This window comes from Mastigoproctus giganteus, chromosome 5 (genome assembly GCF_048544385.1).
Source record: "Mastigoproctus giganteus isolate SK-2022 chromosome 5, ASM4854438v1, whole genome shotgun sequence".
NCBI classification, from domain to species: Eukaryota; Metazoa; Arthropoda; class Arachnida; order Uropygi; family Thelyphonidae; genus Mastigoproctus; species Mastigoproctus giganteus.
In genome coordinates, this window is record NC_143579.1 from 95,758,580 (window position 1) to 95,782,585 (window position 24,006).

General features: G+C 38.8%; 1 protein-coding gene across 5 annotated transcripts in view; it reads right to left on the minus strand.

Annotated features, from left to right (window-relative positions):
• Positions 1-24,006, minus strand: part of Nt5b (5' nucleotidase B) — a 589,792-nt gene that overhangs the window by 321,729 nt on the left and 244,057 nt on the right. For all 5 annotated transcript variants that reach the window (XR_016546972.1, XM_090374117.1, XM_090374115.1 and 2 more), the window contains exon 7: positions 20,885-20,942. Coding sequence is in view for 4 of the 5 variants with exons in the window: in XM_090374117.1 (XP_090230243.1) it covers positions 20,885-20,942 (58 nt within the window). In the remaining variant the exon portion in view is untranslated. The remainder of the gene's footprint in view (positions 1-20,884; positions 20,943-24,006) is intronic.

A 24,006-nucleotide genomic window follows, 5' to 3' on the forward strand; every position in this document is an offset into this window, starting at 1 on the left:
AATAACAAACCTGTCCACTGATCTGAAGAATACCCGCATAAAATCAATTAGAAAGACAAGATACACGGGACTAATAATCGAAACCGAGACTGAAGAGGATGCATCCCAAATCCTAAACAATGTGAAACCTTGGGCCTGCTAGCTGAGCCTCCAAGAGAAAAAGGCCCATCTATAATAATCATTGACATGGATAAGGAACTTACCCCATCAGCAGTTAAGACCAAAATCTACCAGAGGAATTTACAGCATCTTTACCCCAGTGATGATCCCACCAACCTAATTAATCCTAAATACCATACTAGACCAAGTCACGAGATGAAACCTCAATGAACTGGGTCGTGGAATCGTCACCCAAAGCCTGGCAGGCCATTAACCACCAAAGCAGAATATACATAAACTGGGGCAGCCACTGCTTCAAAGATCATGTGGCCATTCCCAAATGTTTCAAATGCTGCCGCTTTGGTCCCACCAGTCACACGTGCACTCAAAGAGTCCACTTGTGGCCATTGCGAGCAAAAAGGCCATGAATTTCACATGTGCCCAAATAAATTTGAAGATCCAAAATGTGCAAACTTTAAAGCACAAAACATGCAGAACTTTCATTCCATCAGGGACAGCAATTGTCCAATTTATCTTAAAGCAAAGAGTCTACACCAGCAAAGGATCGATTATAGAACCACACCATAAACAGCAAATATCAAACAGAGTACACTTCCTACAAAATAACACACAAAGGGCAATTGCAGGTGCTGGCCATCTCCGCCGCAAAGTGGAAGAAGAAAATATAGACCTACTACTGATACAAGAACCCTACACCCACCATTCTAAAGAAGTTAAGGGATACCCCACCACCTATAAGATCGTACAGTGCCAGGGCAACCCCCCTCGGGCAACTGTATTGGTTCACAATCCAAACTTCACTACAACCAAAATCACTCATTTCTGCCATTCCTGGGCTGCCTGTGCCGACATTATTTGTCCTGTTGGTGAATTCTACACTGTCCGTATACTTCAGAACTGGGAATGACATCCTCCCGGGTTATAAATTATCTCCAGAACCTAAGCTCAACTACCAAATGCCAGGATACTTGTCAGTGTGGACGTGAACTATCGTTCTCCAAGTTGGTACAGCCAGAGCCAGGAGCGAAGCGAATCCATAAATGGACAACAACTTGAGGAATATCTCGCCAACAGCCCTTTCACAGTATTAAATTGCACAAACAACCTTGCCACCTACTCAAGCACACTCTGGGAGTCTACTATAGACATAACTCTGTCAACTAGATCACTCGCCAGGCACATCTCAAACTAGACAGTGCAGGATGGCTGGTCCACTTCCAATCACCGCGCCATAACCTTCCAGATGACCAGAGCACTTGATTGCGGTACCCTTCCAAGAATACAACTCCAGAGATTTGCCATCATTAAAGCAGATTGGCCACTATTCCAAACTAGTATCACTGCCGCAGTCCAAGATTTCCATGCCCAACATCAACAGATCAGAGATCCCAACTGGCATCAAATGGCCGTAACAAGAATCGTTACAAACGGAGCCTCCACAGCCATCCCAAGGAAAAAAACCTCAATCAAGAACTGTCCCATGGTGGAACTGAGACCTGCAGAACCTTCGACAAGAGGTGAATGCCAAAAGACTAGCGTTCCAACATGCCCAGAGGACACAACCAGAACCAGAGGTTGACACCCTTAAGCAAAGCTACAGGAAAAAGAGGAACCAATACACAACACTGATACAGCAAAGGAAAAACTAGCATGGGAAAACCTAGTCTCTACAGTGGGAAATGATGAACCCTGTGGGTGCTGTACAAAATCACCACAAATAGACTCCCCAGGGGTGAAGTTATTCACTCTACCAAAACCCAACTAAATAAAACAACCACCAACTGGAGAGAATCCATAAACAACATTCTGAATACTGTTTATTGCCCAGCAGTAAATCCTTCAACACTGCAGCAGATCCAACTATGCAAAAGCAAATGAAAACTACTTCACAGATCAGACTGAAGAAACCTTCTAGGAACAGGACTCACACCTCACTGCCCATCTAACAAAAAATAGAAAGACTCCAGGCCTCGACCGATTAGAACCTGAAATCATAAAGAAAGCCATTGCACATGTTCTGCAGCTCTTCTTAAACCTGTTCAACCACTGTCTACAAGAAGGCTGTTTCCCGCTTGACTGGCAAACAGCGAGTGCCTGGCTAATCCTAAAAAATCCAAAAGACAAGACTTATCAGAATCTTACCATCCAATTGCCTTACTATCAGTCATAAGTAAACTATCTGAATACATGTTGAAACAAAGAATTGAGAAGTATTACTCTGCAGCAAACTTACTCTCTGACAACCAATATGGCTTCAGGAAAGGCAGATCTATTATTGATGCCCTGGATCAAATTATAAATGAGGCCAATGCCTGTGAACAAAAATATTTCCTTGTCATCTCGTCGACTTTGCCGGGGCATTCAACACCCTTTCGTGGTCGAGCGTCCTGGTAAGGCTCAGAAGGACAAATCTCCCTAAAAATATCTTTAGATGCATTGCACAGTATCTCTCGCACATGAAAATCCCTGTGAGAGCCCATACACTCAAGTCACATGGCAGGTGCACAGAGGCTATCCACAAGGCTCAATTCTCGGCCCCATATTATGGAACATGGTACATGACAAGTTTCTGCAAAAAAAAACTAGGAAACGTTACATCTTTGGCTTATGGCAATGACCTGGCCTTGATGCTTGCTGCAGGCAGCAGGACACAACTGGAAGCTTCAAGAAATAGAGCCCTCAAAACCCTACAGGAATGGGCAACTCAACACAACCTACAAATCTCATCTGCTAAAACCTGCTCAGTCTTACTAAAGGGACATCTGCACCAAAACAGACCACCACAGAAAAAGATTCAAAATAAAGCAGTTCAAATGGATAGCCAGCTTAAATACCTGGGTCTCCTGCTATATAATAACCTCAATCAGATTGCCTTGCAGATGCCTAGTCTCCAGAAGCTGCAATTTGCAGAATTTAAGCCTTTCTTCATAAGAGCATCTTTTATTCACTTCACCAGTCTTTTTGCCCTTCTCTGTAATCGTTCTAGCAATTCTACATCCTTACATCCTTCCTAAAATGAGGCTTCCAGACCTGTACACAGTACTCAAGGTGTGGCCTGACTGTTGCCTTATACAAGGAGATAATCACCTGCTCATCTCTGCTCGTAAAATTCCTATATATCTTTGATAAAACCCCATGACCAACTCTGGCAGCCTGTCTGCACTGCTCAGAAATTTTCATATCCGACTGCAGAATTACCCCCAGATCTCTTTCATTCTCCACTACCCTGAGTGTAACACCACCCAGTTGGTACATTTCTCTGGGGTTACTGCTACCCATATGCAGTACTTTGCATTTGTTAATGCAAAGTTAAACTTCAGTTGCCACTTCTCATCCCCTCTTCCCAACTTTTCCAGATCCACTTGCAGCAGTATACTGTCATTACTGTTATTAAGAACCCGGCTAACCTTTGTATCATCTGCAAATTTTAACATTAAGCTTGATGTACCTTCATCAATATCATTAATAAAAATACGAAACAACAATGGGCCCAACACTGAACATTGAGGGACACTAATAACATTAGTCCACGTAGAGCACTATCCATTGATTATCACTCTCTGAATTCTCCCACTCAACCACCCTTTTATTTTAGCACCTTGCCCTTAATGCCATACTGCACCATTTTGTACAGTAGTCTTCCATGTGCAACAGTATCAAAAGCTTTCCTGAAAAACAAGTACATGATATCAAAATTATTCTTTGCATCCAGTTCCTTTCCAACCACATCACCATATCCAATCAAATTGCTCAGACAAGACTTCCCTTTAACAAACCCATGCTGTGCCTGCATTATTACTGCTGGCTTGTCTAGATGATCCTGCAATGCTTCTTTAACCAGTGACTCCATTATTTTCCCTGGAACAGAAGCCAAACTAACAGATCTGTAATTACTCATGTCATCCTTTGATCCTCTTTGTGAATTGGATATTCATTTGCATATCTCCAGTCCGTGGGGACTTTCCCTGAGTCCAAGGATACTCTCATAGTTACGGCTAAGGGTTTGCTTACTCCCTTACCACCTCCTTTAATATAATTAGATAGATGCCATCTACCCCGGGTGCCTTTCTTATGTTTAACTTCAACAATTTCTCCTCCACTTTGCTCTCAGTTATTACAAAATCATTTAGCTCACTATCAGAGTTTAATACACCTCTGGCATTCCCCTCCCTGAATAACTCCTCGTGTATAAATGTAGATGCAAAATACTCATTCAGATTGTCAGCTACCAGAGCCGGATAAACAAGACTTGAACTATCGATATCAAGTGGACCAATCAGATCCATCCCCTTCATTTTAGAGTTTATATAAGTAAAGAAGTCTTTGCTGTTTTTCTCGGCATACTTCGTCAAAGCTTTCTCATAATCTACCTTCACTTGCCTAACCTCCTTTGTGACTTCATTACAGACTAGAATGTATCTACCATAAGCATCTGTGTTGCCTGACAATTTATGAGCATCCCATGCATTTTTCTTCTGACATCATTTGGGCCTAAACCTACAACAGTATTTCTTAGCTGGAACAAAAAACCTAGTAGCTTTCAAAATTACTTCCTTGAATGCTCCCCATTTAGAATTTGCTGCTGGTAACATCAGCAGTTGGTTCACTGTATGGAACCTAAAAAAAATCTGAGACCACTATATTCACCTTTACAAAAGAAAAACACTTCTCTTTACCCCTGATGGTGTTACACCTTTAAGTAAATCCCACATCAGTACCCTGCGATCACTAACACCTAGTGGTTCTTTTTTCTATAAATTCTTAATGCATGAATAATCACTGCTGACAATCAGATCAAGATTGTTACTCCCTCTTTTTGCCTCATTAACATGCTTCTGTAGAAAACAATCATCCAATAAATCCACAAAAGCTTTGCTAGTGTGCAAGTGACCAACCCACTCGTTCCAGTATATATCTGGGAAGTTAAAATCCCACATTATAATATTGTGGGTTGCCCTATTTTACTGCCCTATTTCTCTGCACAATTGTTTGTTGTACTCATCAAAGTCATTAGGCCTATAACAAACTGCTACCTTCATTTTTGCTTTCCCACTGTCACACCAAACTGACTAACATTGCAGTGTCCATCTATGTCAACTGAATGCACTTCCTTAGATTTTGTGTTTCTTAACTAGCAGCATAATCCCTCCTCCATTTCTATCCTTCCTGTACACATTGTACTCCCCAAATTCCAATTCTGCATCCCTTATATCTGAGTGACACCACATCTCTGATATCCCAACAATATCCACTTTGGATGTCTTAACCAGCACTTCAAATTAATCGAATTTATTTACTATACTCCTAGCATTGGTGTACATGCAAGTATACATGCACCTGTTCTTACTCTTAGTTACTCTAACACAGCCCATGTATTTACTTGTTTCATGACTCCCAGCAGTTCCTGAAATCCCCAGCAAATTGCTTTCTAGGCTGCTACTCATTCCAATAGAAGCAGTGCAAGAATCATTTCCATCACTGCCTGCGGCTACTGTTAATCTATTAGTCTGTAAATTCGCCCAAGCTAGAAGGTTTCCAACCCACTTTACATTGCCTCGATAGCATCACCAAATATGGTTGAACCCTTTCTATTTATGCGTATCCCTGTAGAAGCAATCTCTCCTGTTAACAAACACAGACCATGCTGAGCAAAATTCTACACCATGAGCCCTGCACAATCTCTCCAGGGCTGAAATGATTGACAAGGCTCTCATCGTATACTTCTTCCTATCATGTCCGGGCAGGATTGCAGACCATTTCAAATTTAACTCGCGACTTTTTTTCGACATTGACCTGTACTTGCTAAGTAAATCCGCAGATCTCCTACACTTAATGTCATTAATGTCAACGTGTACAACGTCATCAAATTTTGTGCCCTTAAAAGATATCTGCTCTACAGGGTCATCAACTTTTGCCCCTGGGAGACATACTCTGGTCCTGTTCTGCCTATCCTTTTTGCACAATATATTTCCTGTTTCCCTGAGAATTGAGTCACAGACAATAACTAGCTCCTGTGGGACTAACACAATCTGCCCTGAAGATTGCTGCTGTCTTGGTGGTGCACAAGAGTGAGCTCTGGCATTGAGTTGGGAAGCTGAGAGCTTTAGAGACCCCCATTTTAATTCCTTCGAGGGCATCTACCCGACTCTTCAAACTCTCATAGATGCCCATCAGAACACTGAGTTGGTGCCTAATTTCTTCACATTCTCTGCACCTAGCACACACAAAGACATTCTCCATGGCTAGATCATGTCCTGTTCGAGAGAGATCTGCAAACATGTTGCATGTTGCACATTTTTTTAGACTGTGATGCATTAGAGAATCGCCCCCTTTGGTTCTCCCCTGAATCACTGCACTTTCACTACTTTGCACACGTTGCTTTGCTGCTGTTGTCTGGAGTATGATTTCCGTTTAAATATAATTTAATTAACAATAAAAATTAAAAGGATTTATAATTTAATTGATTAACTGCCAATAGTAAGCTAACAGATTCCTACTACAGTGCTATGTATTATGCTATCGAGTTTTACAATTTACCTTATGCTATCAAGTTTGAGATATAAGTTGCGCTATTCCGTATCGATACTGCACAGTGGCGGTGAGTTTCAAACGGTAAAAGTTTTACTGATACTAAGTAATAACCTACAAAATCTCTATCTATGTTCAAAATAAATCAAGTATCGTAACTAGGAATATAAAGCTACTTCTGAGGGGAAAAAAATGAATATGCCAATTAAGTCAATAAAATGGTAAAAATTTAAGAAAAACTTCTCTATTAGCTGGAGCTGTAAAAATTTCACCTGCACTGAGCTAATCTCATTGTATTACTGAATGGGACAGCAGCTACACAGTACAAAAGATTCATAACCTGCTATTCAGCACAGTGTGCTAAAAGCCCTTTATAAATTCATCCTTAATTTTGATTTCACATCTAAATACTTACTCCATCTGTTAACTGACATTTGCAAATTTAAACTAAAACCCCTCAATAATAATAACATTGAACATTCTATCATCATACTGAAGCATAATGCTAACGTGGACAGCATTAATATCAACCATTGCATTAACAAACATTCTGATCTCCTTCCTACTATCTGCCATAATCTGCATATCAAAGCCAGATTCAGATATGCTAAATCCTTTGGCCTCATAGCTTGAAATTATAAATCCAAAGCCACCAAACATGGATAAATCTGAACCAGACTCCAGCAGTTTCATATGCCACCAGGCTAACTTGAAGCCCTTTGTTAATGTCCATTTTGGACATATTATTACTGGCAACTTAAAAATAACACCCCACTAGAAGCTTAAAAATATCATGTCATACTGGCTTTAAATTCAGGTTATACACTAAAATCAGCCTTACAAATGTCACAAAGCGATTATACCAGCATCTACTTAGCTTCTGTTTCATGCTATCCTACAAATAAAACATTCCCATAGAAGCCTTCCAAATATGGATTAACAATGTGTTTACTAAATTATTCAATAACTATAAGACTTCAATAACATATGGTTCTCTTTCTACAACTAGTATTAACTGCAACTTCTCCAAAATTAAGCAACAATTAACAGAGCTGCATAAACATTTTATTATCACTCCTGTTGACAAACCCACCAACAACTATGCCTTTATTTGTATAGCTTTTTACTTTTAGACCTTAAATGCAGAACTCAATTCCAGCATCACCTACATGCCAATTGCCAATAATAGTAGTACTAACACAAAGAAGTTAATAACGTTCAGCAAAAAATTAAAGTTTAACATCAGCAATTACAGATTCCCTTACATTTATTTCATATCTAAGTTTCATAAAAACCCTATTGGTTTCAGATTTATCACTTCACGTAAAAAGCTATGCACATAAACCAGGTAAGGCTTTTCAGAACTGCTCAAGCCTATTATAAATATCCTACCTGACATAGTGTGCATAGTGTTAGGGGAAGGCGCCTCCGGTGGTTTCCCACATCTGCGCCATATGAACCCTGTGTGGAGACAAACAGTATCACTGTGAAAGCCAGAAAAATTTTTTGTGTTGTAAATGAAGTATTGTGCTGGGTTCTGTTGGGTGTCCTGGCTTTTGGCCGCAGGGCCCCTGGTGGGACCCCCATGTTACCCACACACACCACTAGGAGGTAGCCAGGCTGCCCATAATTCTCTGGCTAGTCTCCTCCAGGTTGCCTGAGCTTCCTGGAAAGAGATCAAGTAAAAAAAAATATATATATATAGGGTACAGGGAGAACAGGATGTACCGGAGGGGTAAAGGAAAGGAGGTATAGACAGAGCGACGGAGAATGTAAGGGAAGGCATCCTCCACAGAATTTTCCCACCTAAGCAGAAGAAGGCCCTCGAGAGGATGGGAAGACAGTCATGTATCAAGAGAGACACGGATGAAACAATTCAAGCGACCTGAGTGTCAAGTTCAGTAGCTAGAAGTGGTCACAATCTAGGTGAAAATGATCAGTATATGAGAAAAGGGTGTTGATCAATGTGCATCAGTTCCAGGATGCTGTACCAGTGATCTTCTTCTGGTGAAGAGATCATGGGCAAAGGCAGAGAAAGCGCGATACTGATTTTCTTCCTCATTGATCAGAAAACGTTCATTTCCTCGAGGCAAGGCATGTATTTTTGATATGAACAACGTTCTCGGGTCCACGTAGAGCAGGCAAACATAGAATAGGTGATCCCAGTCTTCGTTTTCTCCATAAAGACTGCGAGGGTCATCAACGATGTTCATAGAGGCAAGTTTGTATTTATGGATCCATGGCCTGTAATCAGGAAAGTGGTATATAACCTTGGGCTGTACCATGTTGGAGCTTTAGGATAGATCTGGGCCATTTGGGTAAGAATTTTTTAGTGATGGAACCTTTGGGGGTGGTATTCCATCTGTTTTGCCAGGCATTAAGAAGGTATACTGCAAGATGCTTTTTTCCTTCTTTGATGGTGTTTGCTGGGTTTGTAGTGAAATCCAGGATGGTGATAGGGAGTCCCTTTGCGAATTATCTGCCGGTCCAGAGGGAGAACTCCTGCCAAGACGTGGAGCGCTGAGTTGCTTACTGTGCAGCAGGCATGGGTGATAGTGAGAAGGATATTACACTTGATGGATGTGAGCTTTCTTTGGTTACGAAGAATGAGTGCACGATGATAGCAGACACCTGCACAGTAGGTTATAGTGGGAATAAATACAGCTTTGTATAGCATTTGCAGTGAGTGGCGATTTAGGCCCCAGTCAGACCTGCTGATCCTCACTACCATTGCGGTGCAGTTCCTGACTTTGCAATGAAGGTAGTCTATACGCGGGTAAAACGTGAGCTTGGGGTCGAGAATTACACCAAGGTACTTCATCTCAGTTGCCAGTTTGATGGTTCTAACAGCAATTTTAATCTGTGGGGGGCTGCTTATCCTAGCTGACAGTACAATTATTTCCAACAATTTACCTGTCATAGAAGCACTGAAAAATAGCAATATTTCACACATACAAACATTTGATTTCAATAGCCTCTTTACCAGTATGGATCTAACTAACTTGAAGTCGGTTCCAAACAAACTGTATAATAATTATAAACACATTATAAACTGCAAACCTGGTTATTGGAATAATCTAACAACCTCTGTATTTCCAACAACTACATCTCTGATGGCAATACCTGCAAACCAAAGGAACCCCTATGAGCAGCCCTGCTAACTGTGTTATAGCTAATCTCTATCTATACAGGTCAGAAACTTCCCTACCTTCAGAACTATGTATGTATAGATACATTGATGATTTATTTGTAATAAACTGCCTCAATTTTCTACAAGACTTTGCTAATATTTATCCTCCAGAGCTCACACTGGAAAGAACAAACAGCAATAACCTTACTGCCAATTACTTAGATCTAGGCATTGACATCAATAACTCACATACTATAAATATATACAAAAAATGTGATGTCTTTAATGTAGTTAACTTCACTGGCACTCTAACATTTCAAAAAAAGGTGCATTCTAACATCATTCTCTCTAAATATATCAGGATAGCCACCATATTTGCTGATGCTATCGAGGCAGTGTTAGTTGGGTTGGAAAACTGCTAGCTTGGGGGGATACAAAGACTAATAGATTAACAGTAGCCACTGGCAGAGGTGAAAGTGATTCTTGCACTGATTCTATTGGAATGAGCAGAAGCCTAAAAAACAAGATGCAGGATATTTCAGAGACTGCTGGGAGTCATTGCAGTACAAGTAAACACATGGGTTGTGTTAGGGTAGCTAAGAATAGAAACAGATGCATGTATACTTGCGTGTACACCAATGCTACGAGTTTGGTAAATAAATCTGATGACTTTGAAGTATTGCTCAAAGCATCAAAGGCAGATATTGTTGGGATATCAGAGACGTGGTGTCACACAGATATAAGGAATGCAGAACTGGAATTTGGGGAGTACAATGTCTACAGAAAGGATAGACAGGATAGGAAGGGAGGAGGGGTTATGCTATTAGTTAAGAAACACATAAAATCCAAGGAAGCGAAGCCAGTTAACATCTCTGGACAGTGCTGTGTCGAGCCAGTTTGGTGTGACATAAACATTGGGAGATCAAAATTGAGAGTAGCAGTGTGGTATAGGCCTAATAACTCTGATGAGTATAATAAGAAACTGTACAGGGAAATAGAGTGGGCCAGTAAATCAGAGAGTCTTATAATGGGGGATTTTTATTTCCCAGATATTGACTGGAATTTGTGGGTTGGTCACTCACACACTAGGAAAGCTTTTGTGGATTTATTGGATGATTGTTTTCTACATCAGCACATTCGGGAGGCAACTAGAAGGAGTAATACTCTTGATTTGATTATCAGTAGTGATTCTGCATACATTAAGAATCTGCAGATAAAGGAACCACTAGGTGGCAGTGATCACAGTGTGCTGAAGTGGGATTTACTCAAAGAGGTAACTACCATCAGGGTTTAAAGAGAAGGGTTACTGCTTTCGTAAAGGCGACTACGATGGTCTGAGACAGTATTTAAAAATTCTATACAGTGGGACCAACTGAAGATGTTACCAACAGCAAATTCAAAATGGGAAGCATTCAAAGAACTTATCTTGGAAGCTACTAGGCTTTACATATCAACTAAGAAATATTGTTCAAGGTTTAGGCTTAAATGGATGTCAGATGAACTAATGAGACATATGACAGAGAAGAAAAATGCATGGGATACATATAAATTAACATGTGACACAGAACCCTATGATAGATACAGGTTGATCTGTAACCAAGTTACAAAGGAGGTTAGGCAGGCAAAGGCAGATTACGAGAAATCTTTGGCAAGGGATAAAAAGAAAAACAGCAAACAGTTCTTTACTAATGTAAACTCTAGAAGGAAGGGGATGAATCAGATGGGTCCACTTGATATCGGTGGGTCAACTGTTGATGATCCTGCTCAGGTAGCTAACAAACTAAATGAATATTTTGCATCGACATTCACACATGAGGAGTTATTCAGCGAGGGGAATGCCAGAGGTGTATTCAACTCTGGCAGTAAGCTAGAGAATCTTGTAATAACTGAGAGTAAAGTGGAGGAGAAATTGTTGAAGATAAACACAAGAAAGGCATCTGGGGTGGATGGGATCTATCCAGTTATATTAAAGGAGGCAGCAAAGTCAGTAAGCAAACTCTTAGCCATAATTATGAGAGCTTCTTTGGACTCAGGGGAGGTACCCACAGACTGGAGATGTGCAAATGTGTCCCCAATTCACAAAGGAGGATCAAAGGCCAACACAAGTAATTAGAGACCTGTGAGTTTAACTTCTGTTCCAGGAAAATTAATGGAGGCACTGGTTAAAGAAGCACTGCAGGATCATCTAGAAAAGACTTCAGTTATAGCTCGGACACAGCATGGTTTTGTTAAGGGGAAGTCTTGCCTGACCAATCTGATTGGATACTATGGTGCAGTCACAAAAGAACTGGATGCAGGGAATAACTTTGATATTATATACTTGGATCTTAGAAAGGCTTTTGATACTGTTGTACATGGAAGACTGCTGCACAAATTGGAGCATTGTGGCATTAGAGGCAAATTGCTGCTATGGATAAAGGGATGGTTGAGGGGGAGAAGACAGAGAGTGGTAATCAATGGACACTGCTCATCGTGGACGAATGTTATTAGTGGAGTCCCTCAGGGTTCAGTGTTGGGTCCATTATTGTTTTCTGTATTTGTAGATGATATTGATGATGGTATATCAAGCTTAATTCCAAGTTTGCAGACAATACAAAGGTTGGCAGGGTTGTCAAGGACACTACTGACACTATGTGCTGCAACAGGATCTGGAAAGGTTGAGCAGATGGGCTGAGAGGTGGCAAATGAAGTTTAACATTGACAAATGTAAAGTACTACATATGGGAAACAGCAACCCCAGAGGAACGTATGAACTCTATGGTACTACACTGACAGTGGTAGAGAATGAAAAGGACCTGGGGGTTATTGTGCAGGCAGATATGAAGTTCTCTGAGCAGTGCAGATGGGATGCAAGAGTAGCTTCATGGTGTCTTGTCAATGATATACAATAATTTTTCTAGCACGGATAAGGAGGTGATTATTCCCTTGTATAAAAGCAATGGTCAGGCCACATCTTGAGTACTGTATACAGGTCTGGAGGCCTCATTTCAAGAAGGATGTAGAGCTGCTGGAACGAGTACAGAGAAGGGCAATAAGATTAGTGAATGGAACAAAGGGGTACTCTTACGAAGAACGGCTTAAGTTTTGCAAATTACAGTGTCTGGAGACTAGGCACCAGCGAGGTGATCTGATAGAGGTGTATAAAGCCTTGAATGGTTTGAGCATGCTTAATGCTGATGGGATTCTTCCTCTTGCTCAGAATAATCACCTGAGAGGGCATAAATTCAAACTGAGAAAGACAGAGGTAGGATAGATGTGCGGAAATTTGCCTTTAGCCAGCGGGTAGTTGGTTGGTGGGAACAGACTTCCATCCCTTTTCGTGGAAGTTGATAGCCTAAATAAATTTAAGGCTCAGCTGGACAGGTATTTCGAACGAACAGAGGGGTGAAGTGGAAATGGAGTTTTTTTTTTTTTTTTTTTTGGCTGATGCTGCATAAGCTTGCTTTCTTGCATCATATGCCTCTACTAATGCTAATGCTAATATGTAACAGCAATAGTTTAGCTATACACAATATCAAAAATCTCTACAATAAATTTCTGGATAAAAAGTTTCCTCCAGCCTACCTTTATTATTATTATTTCAATAAAGTAGTCCATATTATCAAACATAAAAAGATGCTTAACCACCTAACAATATAATAGCTTAACAATATAATACAATATATTAACAATATAATAGCTAGATGATATCCTACTGCATTCAGGCTTGTACATATTATAGAGACAATACCCCCTAGCTTCTTTGGTGTCTCACAGTCTAGAAAATTAATGCCCACAGATTGCCTACTAAGGGGGTATTAGCTTTATACATTATTTTATTTTTAAATTAATTTGTTTTTAATTTTAATGTATTTTAACAATACAGACTTAAACACATAAAGTATACTCCCAGAACTATGTTCAAGGTCCTGTTATAGGAATGGAAATCACAACCCCGGACTGCCCTAGCACACCTATATTTCCCTTCTTCCGATCTCTTTTTACTGTCCTACTACCCTATTCGTTTATTTCTCATGAGGCATTAGTTTACCGAACGTAATATCGAGATGTTAATTTTTTTTACTATAACTCACTTTTTTCACCTTACACAAAGTTTATTAGCTATTTTAGGCTACTTTGTCAATTTATCATTGCTCCACTATCCTGGTTGCTTTGGCATATTAGGATAATGTCACAAGCGGAACGGCATTGGATGATTCTGAGCTTTCCATCAAAAATCTCTTTCCACTGAACAGGTGGAACTGGATGGCTCATTGCAAGGTACAGCAACACAAAAAACACTGGCTAAAAATATACAGTTAGTGATGGATAGTGATATCTCGGTGGGGGGGGGGGGCAACGAATGACAAGCTGAATACAATTTCCGAAGAGGAACTGAACTTGCAAACAAAAAAACAAAATGAACTGTATACACCTACTATTCTGGGAATATCCAAATTGCGTAAAGTTTTTTCTGGGTTTCTCTCCTATGAGAGAAACAAGATTACCAAAACATCTGGTAATATCCTAACAGAAAAGTGGCTTAATTTGGAAACCGTGGCTATGTTACTTCTCATTGAAAATGAAAAACTAAAGGCACTTAATCATGAGGCACAAAATAGAGCAGACCTTCTTGACTGGATTATAAATACCTGACTGGCCTTTGTCACAAATTTAGATATGGCCAGACAAGAGAAATCAAAGTATCTGATGGGATCCTGGGTTATCACTTCTCAGCTAAGGAACTCATCAAGGCACTGTTTGAATTTTGGGAAAAATTACCAAACACACGACAGTTAAAATTGATAATATTCCAATTCTTCGGGCTTCAGACACAAATGGGCACAAAACCTGTGAAGATGTTAAAGTCATTTTACTAAGAGACCCTCAAGTTTCATCTTAAGACTTAAAATTAAGTCTTTATATATGATATGCAATAAAGAAATTATTACAGAAACTGCTACCAAGGCATTTAGAAAATTTATCTGCATCCGGGTCGGTCGGTCTCTCTCTCTGAGCTCCTTGTAGGTGAAACCCAACCCATATTTGCTTTTTTTACAACATTCCAAAGGAATATTGCTGTACAAGAAGCAAAGATGATGTTACCTTCTGGAACCATCAGGTAGGTCAGAGTCTTCTGAGACGGTATATGCTTTACTGAAACTGGCCCACCTTCCCATGGACAAGTACCCAGAATCATCTCTCCAAGTGAATGATACTTCTGGGTAGCTGAGTGTCATGAAAACAACATCAGAATATGAATACTTTTCACAAAAACCTACACGGATCATATTTCTGGCCCTTTTACAGTTGCTTCTGTTCTTCACAGTGGCAAGAGGCAGAGTTAAACAGGCATTCCAGGTGACGCCCTTTACATATGCACATGTCCACATACTTAAGGCAAAGTAATTTATTTTGTTGTTAGGATAAGAATTTTATTTTCTTACCTTAAACAGTCCCAGTTCTGAAAACCTCCTACAGCTGGATAAGAGAATTCCAAAGCATTGGCATTTAATTGGTTAATGGCATTAGCATTAATAAAGGCATATGATGCAAGAGAGCAAGCTTATACAGCAGCAGCTGGGGGAGGGGGGGACCACACTTCCCATTTCACTCATTCGTTCCCTCCAAAAGTTTATCAAGGTCTTCCTTGAATTTATTTAAGCTATCAACTTCCATAAGGACAGATGGAATTTTGTTCAATCAATCAACTACCCGCTGACTAAAAGCAAATTTAAGCACATCTATTCTACAACTGTCTTTCCTCAATTTAAGTTTATGCCTGCTCAGGTTCATAAGCTGAGCAAGAAGAAGAAAGCCATCAGCATTGAAACTACTAAAACTATTCATGGCCTTATACATCTGTAGACTAGACACCTGCAGGGTGATCTGATTAAGATGTTATAAAGCCATGAATGGTTTGAGCAGGTTCAATGCTGATGGGTTTCTTCTTCTTTCCCAGCTTATAAAGTTTATGGGTTTCTTATTCTTGCTCAGCTTATGAAGTTTATGAGTTTCATATGCTTGCTCAGCTTAAGCCTTTCTTGTTAAGAGAAACCCTTTGTTCCACTCACCAATGAAGTTGCTCTCATCTGCACTCATTCTAGCAACTCTACATCCTTCCTAAAATGAGGCCCCCAGATCTGTATGCAGTACTCAAGGTGTGGCCTTACCACTGCCTTATACAAAGGGATAATCACCTGCTTATCTCTGCTTTCAGATTTCCTGAGTATCGTTGAAAGACCCCATGACCTGCTCTGACAGACTGTCTGCACTGCTCAGAAAACTTCATATCTCATTGCACAATTACCACAAGTCATTTTCATTCTCCACTACCCAGAGTGTAGTACCATACAGGTTGGTTCACTTCTCTGCAGTTACTGCTACACATATGCAGTACTTGCTTTTTTTCGATGTTAAACTTCAGTTGCCACTTCTCAGCCAATCTGCTGAACCTTTCTAGATCCTGTTGCAGCAGTATATTATTACCAACCCTGCCAACCTTAGTCATCTGCAAACTTCTCCATTAAGCCTGATATACCTTCATTAATGTCATTCATGAATATACTAAACAACAACAGTCCCTGCACCAAAGCCTGGGGGACTGAACTATTAACATTAGTCAAAGAAGAGCAGTGTCCATTGATTACCACTCTCTGTCCTCTCCTACTCAACCATCCTTTTATCCATTGTAGCAACTTGCATTTAATGCCATACTGCACCAATTTGTATAGTAGCCTTCGATGTCAGGCAGATATAAGAAGTGCAGAATTGGAATTTGGAGAGTATAATGTATACAGAAATGACAGACAGGGCAGGAAAGGAGGAGGGGTTATGCTGTTGGTTAACAAACACAAAATCTAAGGAAGTGCATCCAGTTGACATGGGTGGACAGTGAATGTTATGTCAGTTTGGTGTGACATAAACACTAGGAAAGGGAAAATGAGAGTAGGAGTATGTTACAGGCCTAATGACTCTGATGAGTACAGCGAACAATTGTGCAGAGAAATAAAGTGAGCCAGTAAATCAGAATGTCAAGTAATGGGGGATTTTAACTTTCCAGACATTGACTGGAACCTGTGGTTGGTCACTCGCACGCTATCAAGACTTTGTGGATTTATTGGAGGATTGTTTTCTACATATTTGAGAGGCAACCAGAGGTAATAATACTCTTGATCTGATTATCAGCAGTGATAATTCATGCAGTAAGAATTTGCAGATAAAGGAAACACCAGGTGACAGTGATCACAGTGTAGTGATGTGGGATTTACTTAAAGATGCAACTACAATCAAGGGTAAAGGGAAGGGTTTTTGCTTTTGTAAAGGTGACTATAGTGTGCTCAGGCGATTTTTAAATTCTATAGATTAGAATCAACTGAAGATGCTAAAAACAACAAATTCTAAATAGGAAGCCTCCAAGGAATTAATCTTGGAAGCTACTATGCTTTTCATACCAACTAAGAAATACTGTTCAAGATTTAGACCTAAATGGATGTCAGATGAACTAATGAAGCTCTTGGCAGAGAAGAAAAATGCATAGGTTGCATATAAATTATCAGGAGACACAGAAGCCTATGGCAGATATAAGCTAGTCTGTAATCAAGTCACAAAGGAGGTTAGTCAAGCGAAGGCTGATTATGAGAAATCCTTAGCAAAGGATGCAAAGAAAACAACGAAGACTTCTTTACTTATATAACCTCCAGAAGGAAGGGGTTGAATCAGAATACTCCACTTGATATTGGCGGTTCGAATGCTGATGAACCTGATCAGATAGATGACAAACTCAACTATTTTGCATCTACATTCACACATGTGGACAGAAATTTATTAAACTCTTTAACAGGGAGCTAAATGATTTTGTAATAATGGAGAGTAAAGTGGAGGAGAAATTTTTGAAGTTAAACATAAAAAAGGCACCTTGCGTGTATGGAATCAATCCAGTTATATTGAAGGAGGAAGCAAGGAAAGTAAGCAAACTCTTAGCCATAATTATGAGAGCATCCTTAGATTCAGGGGCGGTCCCCATGGACTGGAGATGTGCAAATGTATCCTCAATTCACAAAGGGGAGTTCAAAGGGTGACACAAATAATTATAGACCTGTTAGTTTAACTTCTGTTCCGGGGAAAATAATGGAGTTGCTGGTTAAAGACATGTTGCAGGATCACCTATACAAGACTGCAGTAATAGTTCAGACACAGCATGGGTTTGTTAAAGCGAGGTTTTTTTCTGACCAATTTAATTGGATAGTATGATGTGGTCACAAAGGAACTGAATGCCAAAAATAATTTTGATATCATATACTTGGATCTCAGGAAAGCTTTTGATACTGTTGCACATGGAAGACTGCTGTACAAATTGGAAAGGTATGGCATTAAGGGTAAGTTGCTACAATGGATAAAGGGATGGTTGAGTGGGAGATGACAGAGAGTGGTAATAAATGGACACTTCTCTTTGTGGATAAATGTTATTAGTTGAGTTCCCCAGGGTTCGGTGCTGGGCCTATGGTTGTTTTGTATATTTATCAATGACATTTATGAAGATATATCAGGCTTAATGTTCAAGTTTGCAGATGATAAAAAAAGACTGGCAGGGTTGTTAACGACAGTAAAGCCAGTATCCTACTCCCACTAGATAGAGATAAGTTGGGCAAATGGGCTGAGAAGTGGCAACTGAAGTTTAACATGGACAAATGCAAAATACTGCATATGGGTAGCAATAACCCAAGAGAAACGTACCAACTGCGTGATACTACACTCAGGGAAGTGGAAAGTGAAAAAGACCTGGGGGTAATTGTGCAGTCAAAAGTGAAGTTTGCTGTGGCATGCAGATGGGCCACCAAGGATGTTCATGGAGTCTTGTCAATGATATATAGGAATTTTGCTAGCAGGGACAGGGATCTGGTTTTGGTTTTTAGGAGCATTAGCAACTAAGGCCATATTGCTCCGGGATATGCGGTGGTCATTCACTGACCTTTCTGCGTATTTGGTGGTGACGGGCTCGAACCCCGGTCAATCAAGAAGCGTGTGCTACGCACTGCTGCTCCTTCCCACCTGGCTACGGAGGCGACTGCAGGGACAGGGAGGTAATTATCCCATTATACAAGGCAATGGTCAGGCCACACCTAGAGTACTGTGTACAGGTCTGATGGCCTCATTTTAGGAAGGATTTGGAGTTGCTAGAACAAGTACAAGAAGGGCACCAAGATTGGTGAGGAGAACAAAGGGGTGCTCTTATCAAGTAAGGTTTCAGTTCTGCAAATTGCAGCACCTGGAGAGTATGGACCTGCGAGGTGAATTGATTGAGGTGTATACTTCCTCTTGCTCAAATTAAGAACCTGAAAGAGCATAGATTCAAATTGAGGAAAGACAGTTGTAGAATGGATGTGCAGAAGTTTGCCTTTAGCCAGCAGGTGGTCAATTGATGGAACAGATTTCCATCTTTTGTTGTGGAAGTTGATAGCATAAATAAATTTAAGGCTGAGCTGGACAGGCATTTGGAATAAATGGAAGTGTGAAATGGGAAGGTGGTTTTTTTTTTTTTTTTTTTGGCTGATGCTGCATAAGCTTGCTTTCTTGCATCATATGCCTCTGCTAATGGTACGTAAAATTTTTCTTACTGTCTACTGCAGACAATGCCTGAGCAAATGTTGTTGGTAAAATAGTATGCTTTTAAATTCAAAAGAACAACCTGATCCATAAGTTGGATGAGTGAAGTCGTGTTTGGCAGTAGAAATATGACTCTCACATTCGAATTGAAATCATCTAGTTGCGTAGAATGTCCAGGAGTATTATCTAAAATATCAATTCAAAATATCTAAAAAACAGAAGCAAAATCCTGAAAGGAATGTAGTTGTCTTTACAATATTTTTCAACCTCGGGAATGAAGCAGGATTTAAACCAATCCTCAAAGAGAGATATTGTTATCCATGCTCTCTGGTTCGATCGGAAATGCATGGGTAGAGTGGCTTTATTGATGCCCTTAAATGAATGAAGATTTATTTAAATGCATGAGGATTTATTTAAATGCATGAGGATCAATATAGCACCTGAACACTGTTGATCTTAAGTGGATTGATCCTTTAACGTGTTCTTTTATAAGTGCACTGTCCTTTAAAATAGTATTCACTGTTGAAGCAGCAAGACCTAATTCCCTTGCAATAGATGACAAACTTTGTCCTTCTTAATCATTTTCATCTTCATTTCTAAATCAATTTTGTTTCGTTTCCTAGCACTGCCAGCACTTGCACTTTCCGTTGGTCCCTTTCCCTTCATCATTGTAATACATAAATATGAATGAAGAGAAGTTTCTAAAATTTGTTTTTTATATGATTGAAGATATCAGTGAAGGGGAACACATTTCACCATAATACAGTAATGTAAAAACCCACAGAAATCCAGTTATCGATATTATCGTAAATGCAATAAGATCGAGTTTATTACCCTTTTACAATAGATTTGCACTAACAGAAAAGCCCAATAAACCTAAAAGTGCAAATTGTTTTTATTGTTTTTTGGTCGTGACCTCCAAAAACGTGCTTTAGAAAAATATTATAAAGGCATTCAAAATTGATTCTTATAACGGGAACATATGATAATGATGAATGGGTAATGCAATTTCCATTATAAAAATGACCTTTTAGAAAGATAAATAGCTTAGTAAAATAGCAAAATTTTCAACTTCCAAGGACTTGGAACGAATTTAAAAAAAAAAAAAAAAGAAAGAAAGAAAAAAAAAAGTTATTGGGTTCACATTATGATATTTTCACGATACCTCCATTTATCCCTACAGATGCAAAATACGCTGTCATATTTTTTTCAGTTTGCACCAGTCGGCAAAAACTTGCGTAAAGTCGAATTTGCTTAAGTCAGTATTACCTAAGTCGGGGAGTTCCTATATATCTACCCATAAGGACACTTGAGGCAACCATTTCCAGATTTAGTGATTTCTCAAAAAATAATAGGCAGCTTTATCACTCTTCAATCTTCTTGAAACAAGTGTTTCATTTCACTTGTCAAAAATGTATAAAATTATGTCTTTTAAAGAAGGTTTGACACACAAAGAAACAAAGAGAAATGTAATGCAATTCTCTTTCACCATCTGCTTACATTAAATGAAGCTTTACTTACGGATTATACTGTGGGGAGTTACTGAAGAAGTCTACAAGACATGCAAGCAGATAAGCCTCTGAAAGTTCAAAATACAGAACATTAAAAATTGAGAGCTAGTAATTCACAATTTCTGTAATGATAACCACAAATAATCAGGTCAAGTCGTCATTTTTTTAAAGTATATGTTGAAAAGACCATTAAATTTATAAACTTTTCTTTTTTATGCATATTTAACTCAATTAACAAAACCATTAATAATGATAAATTTGTATATTCAATATCTATACTGAAATGATCTATAGGCATTATATTTGTAGGAAACAACTGCTATTTTGCAACTCAATATTTCTACAATACTACATCAAATTATTTTATGAAATATCACTTAATGCAAATTAAACACATAACTTACTTAACACACTTAATGCAAATTAAACACATAACTTATCTAAAGCATAAGTATTAAAATTAACTAATGCTAATACTTACCTTTGTACCTTTCAAAAAGCTTAATCCATTATAAACACTTATTACATGCAGTGTATGTACTAATTAACATGATTTACTAGAATGAAAGATTGAATAGATTTTGGTTTAGGTTTCAAAATAGAGAACAAAGGACGTGTGAAGTTAATTGTTTTAGCAAACAAAAAATTGTTTAAGCCAACTGTGGAGAGCGTTCGAAAGGAATTAAGTAGGAAAATAACGAATACATAAAACAAAAAAATGCATACCTTATTAAATATGATACAGAAAGAAAAACAAAAGGTACAATAATTTTACATTAATTATTTTAATATCCTACTCAGAATGAGAACTATAAATACAAATCAGAAACACATAAACCCACATATAAATCAGAAACCACAGTAATGCTAATAGAATCCTATGAAAATTTGTTTTAAAAAATTTTTTAGCATTAGCAGAGGCATACGATGCAAGAAAGCAAGCTTATACAGCATCAACCTAAAAAAAAAAAAACCTCCCATTTCTCACTCCTCCATTCGTTCCAAATGCCTGTCCAGCTCAGCCTTAAATTTATTTAGGCTATCAACTTCCACAACAAAAGATGGAAATCTGTTCCATCAATTGACCATCTGCTGGCTAAAGGTAAACTTCTGCACATCCATTCTACAACTGTCTTTCCTCAATTTGAATCTATGCACCCTCAGGTTCGTAATCTGAGCAAGAGGAAGAATCCCATCAGCATTCAGCTTGCTCAATCCATTCAAGACCTTATACACCTCAATCAGATCAACTCGCAGGTGCCTACTCTCCAGGCTCTGCAATTTGCAGAATTTAAGAATTTCTTGGTAAGAGCACGCTTTGTTCCCCTCACCAATCTTGTTTTTTTTTTTTTTTTTTTTTTTTTATGAAAACCCCAAACACGAAAGGTATCAAAACCTATAGTACTTAGTACTGTGCATGAGTTGAAGGAGAAGTATGGGGGGAGGGCCAATCTTGTTGCCCTTTATTCATGAAATTATTCATATGAAATAGTGTTTGAAGAAATGTTGATGATTACATCTTAAGGCAAGCAAAAGCAACATGAAAAAATGTACAGCCACTCTCCAACTTACGTATGGGTTGCGTTCGCACAACTTGCAAATTTGATTGAAACAAAAAAATAAATGTTCAACGAACATGTAAATAGAATTATTTATTCAATTTTTTTATCCCATGTGCAGAAAAAATTACAAAAGTGTACAAAATTACAAAAATTTCAAAATTATAAAATTACAAAAAGAGAGAGGAGACAGGCATAACGTCTGCAAGTTTTACCTTTCAAGCATTGTTGCCAGAATTAACTCTCCAGCTGATAAGCATGCCGCTCTGGAGATTTAGAAGGGGTTTTTCCCAACACATCGCAAAATTTCTCTGCATCTGCAGAATCGACACTGGCGACTTCACCGCATACTTTAATGTTTTGGAAACCAGCGCAATGCTTGAACCTCTTAAACCATCTGTTACTTGCCATGAACTTGGCTTGGGGTTCACCGTACTATTCCTTAATATCTGCATAAATACTTCTTGCTTTTGCTTGAATGGCCATTGGACTCGGGGGAAGGCACTCACTTCTGAATCTGATTTTCCATCCATATTATTAATAGCATTTCCATCTTTATGTGGCACCTGAATGCTGTTCTGTGATCACTGTTGGTCTTAAATGCATTGATCCTTTAGTGTGTTCTTTTATATGCATACCGTCCTTTAAAAGAGTATTCACTGTTGAAGCAGCGAGACCTAATTCCGTGTAATAGATGACAAACTTTGTACCACTTCATACTTCTTGATTAATCATCTCTGTTTCTAAATCAATTTCATTTCATTTCCTAGCACTGCCAGCAGCACTTGTGCTTTCCTTTGTCCCTTTCCCTTCACCACTGTAATAAGTAAATAAGAATGAAGAGAAGATTCTGAAATTTTATTTATGTTTTTGATGTGATTGAAGGGGAACTCATTTCACCATAATACACATAAAAATCCACAGAATTCAAGTTATTGGTGTTATTGCAAATGCAATAATTTTACCCACTTATTGCAAATGCAATAAATGAGTAAAAAATCAAGTTTATTACCCATCTATAATAGATTGCACTAACAGAAAAGCCCAATAAACTGGAAAGTGCAAATTGTTTTTGTTTTATGGTAGTGACCTCCAGAAATGTGTTTTATAAAAATATCACAAAGGCATTCAAATATTGATTCTTGTAACGGAACATATGATAACAATGAAAGTGTAGTGAAATTTCCATTATAAAAATGACTTTTAGAGAGCTAAATAGCTTAGTTATATAGTGAAATTTTCAACTTCTGAGGTTTTGGAACGAATTATGAAAAAAACACGATGTGTTATTGGGTTCACATTACGATATTTTCAAGACTGAACAAACTGAATGAGTATTTTGCATCTACATTCACACATGAGGAATTCTGTAAAGAAAAGTGAAGGCCAGGAGTTTATCAAACTTTAGCAAGGAGCTAAATGATTTTGTAATAACAAAGAGGAAAGTAAGGAGAACGGCACCTGGGGTGGATGGGATCTATCCAGTTATATTAAGGGAGGCAGCAAGGAGAGCAAGCACAAAGCCTTAGCCATAATTATGAGAGCATCCTTGGATTCGGGGGTGGTCCACACG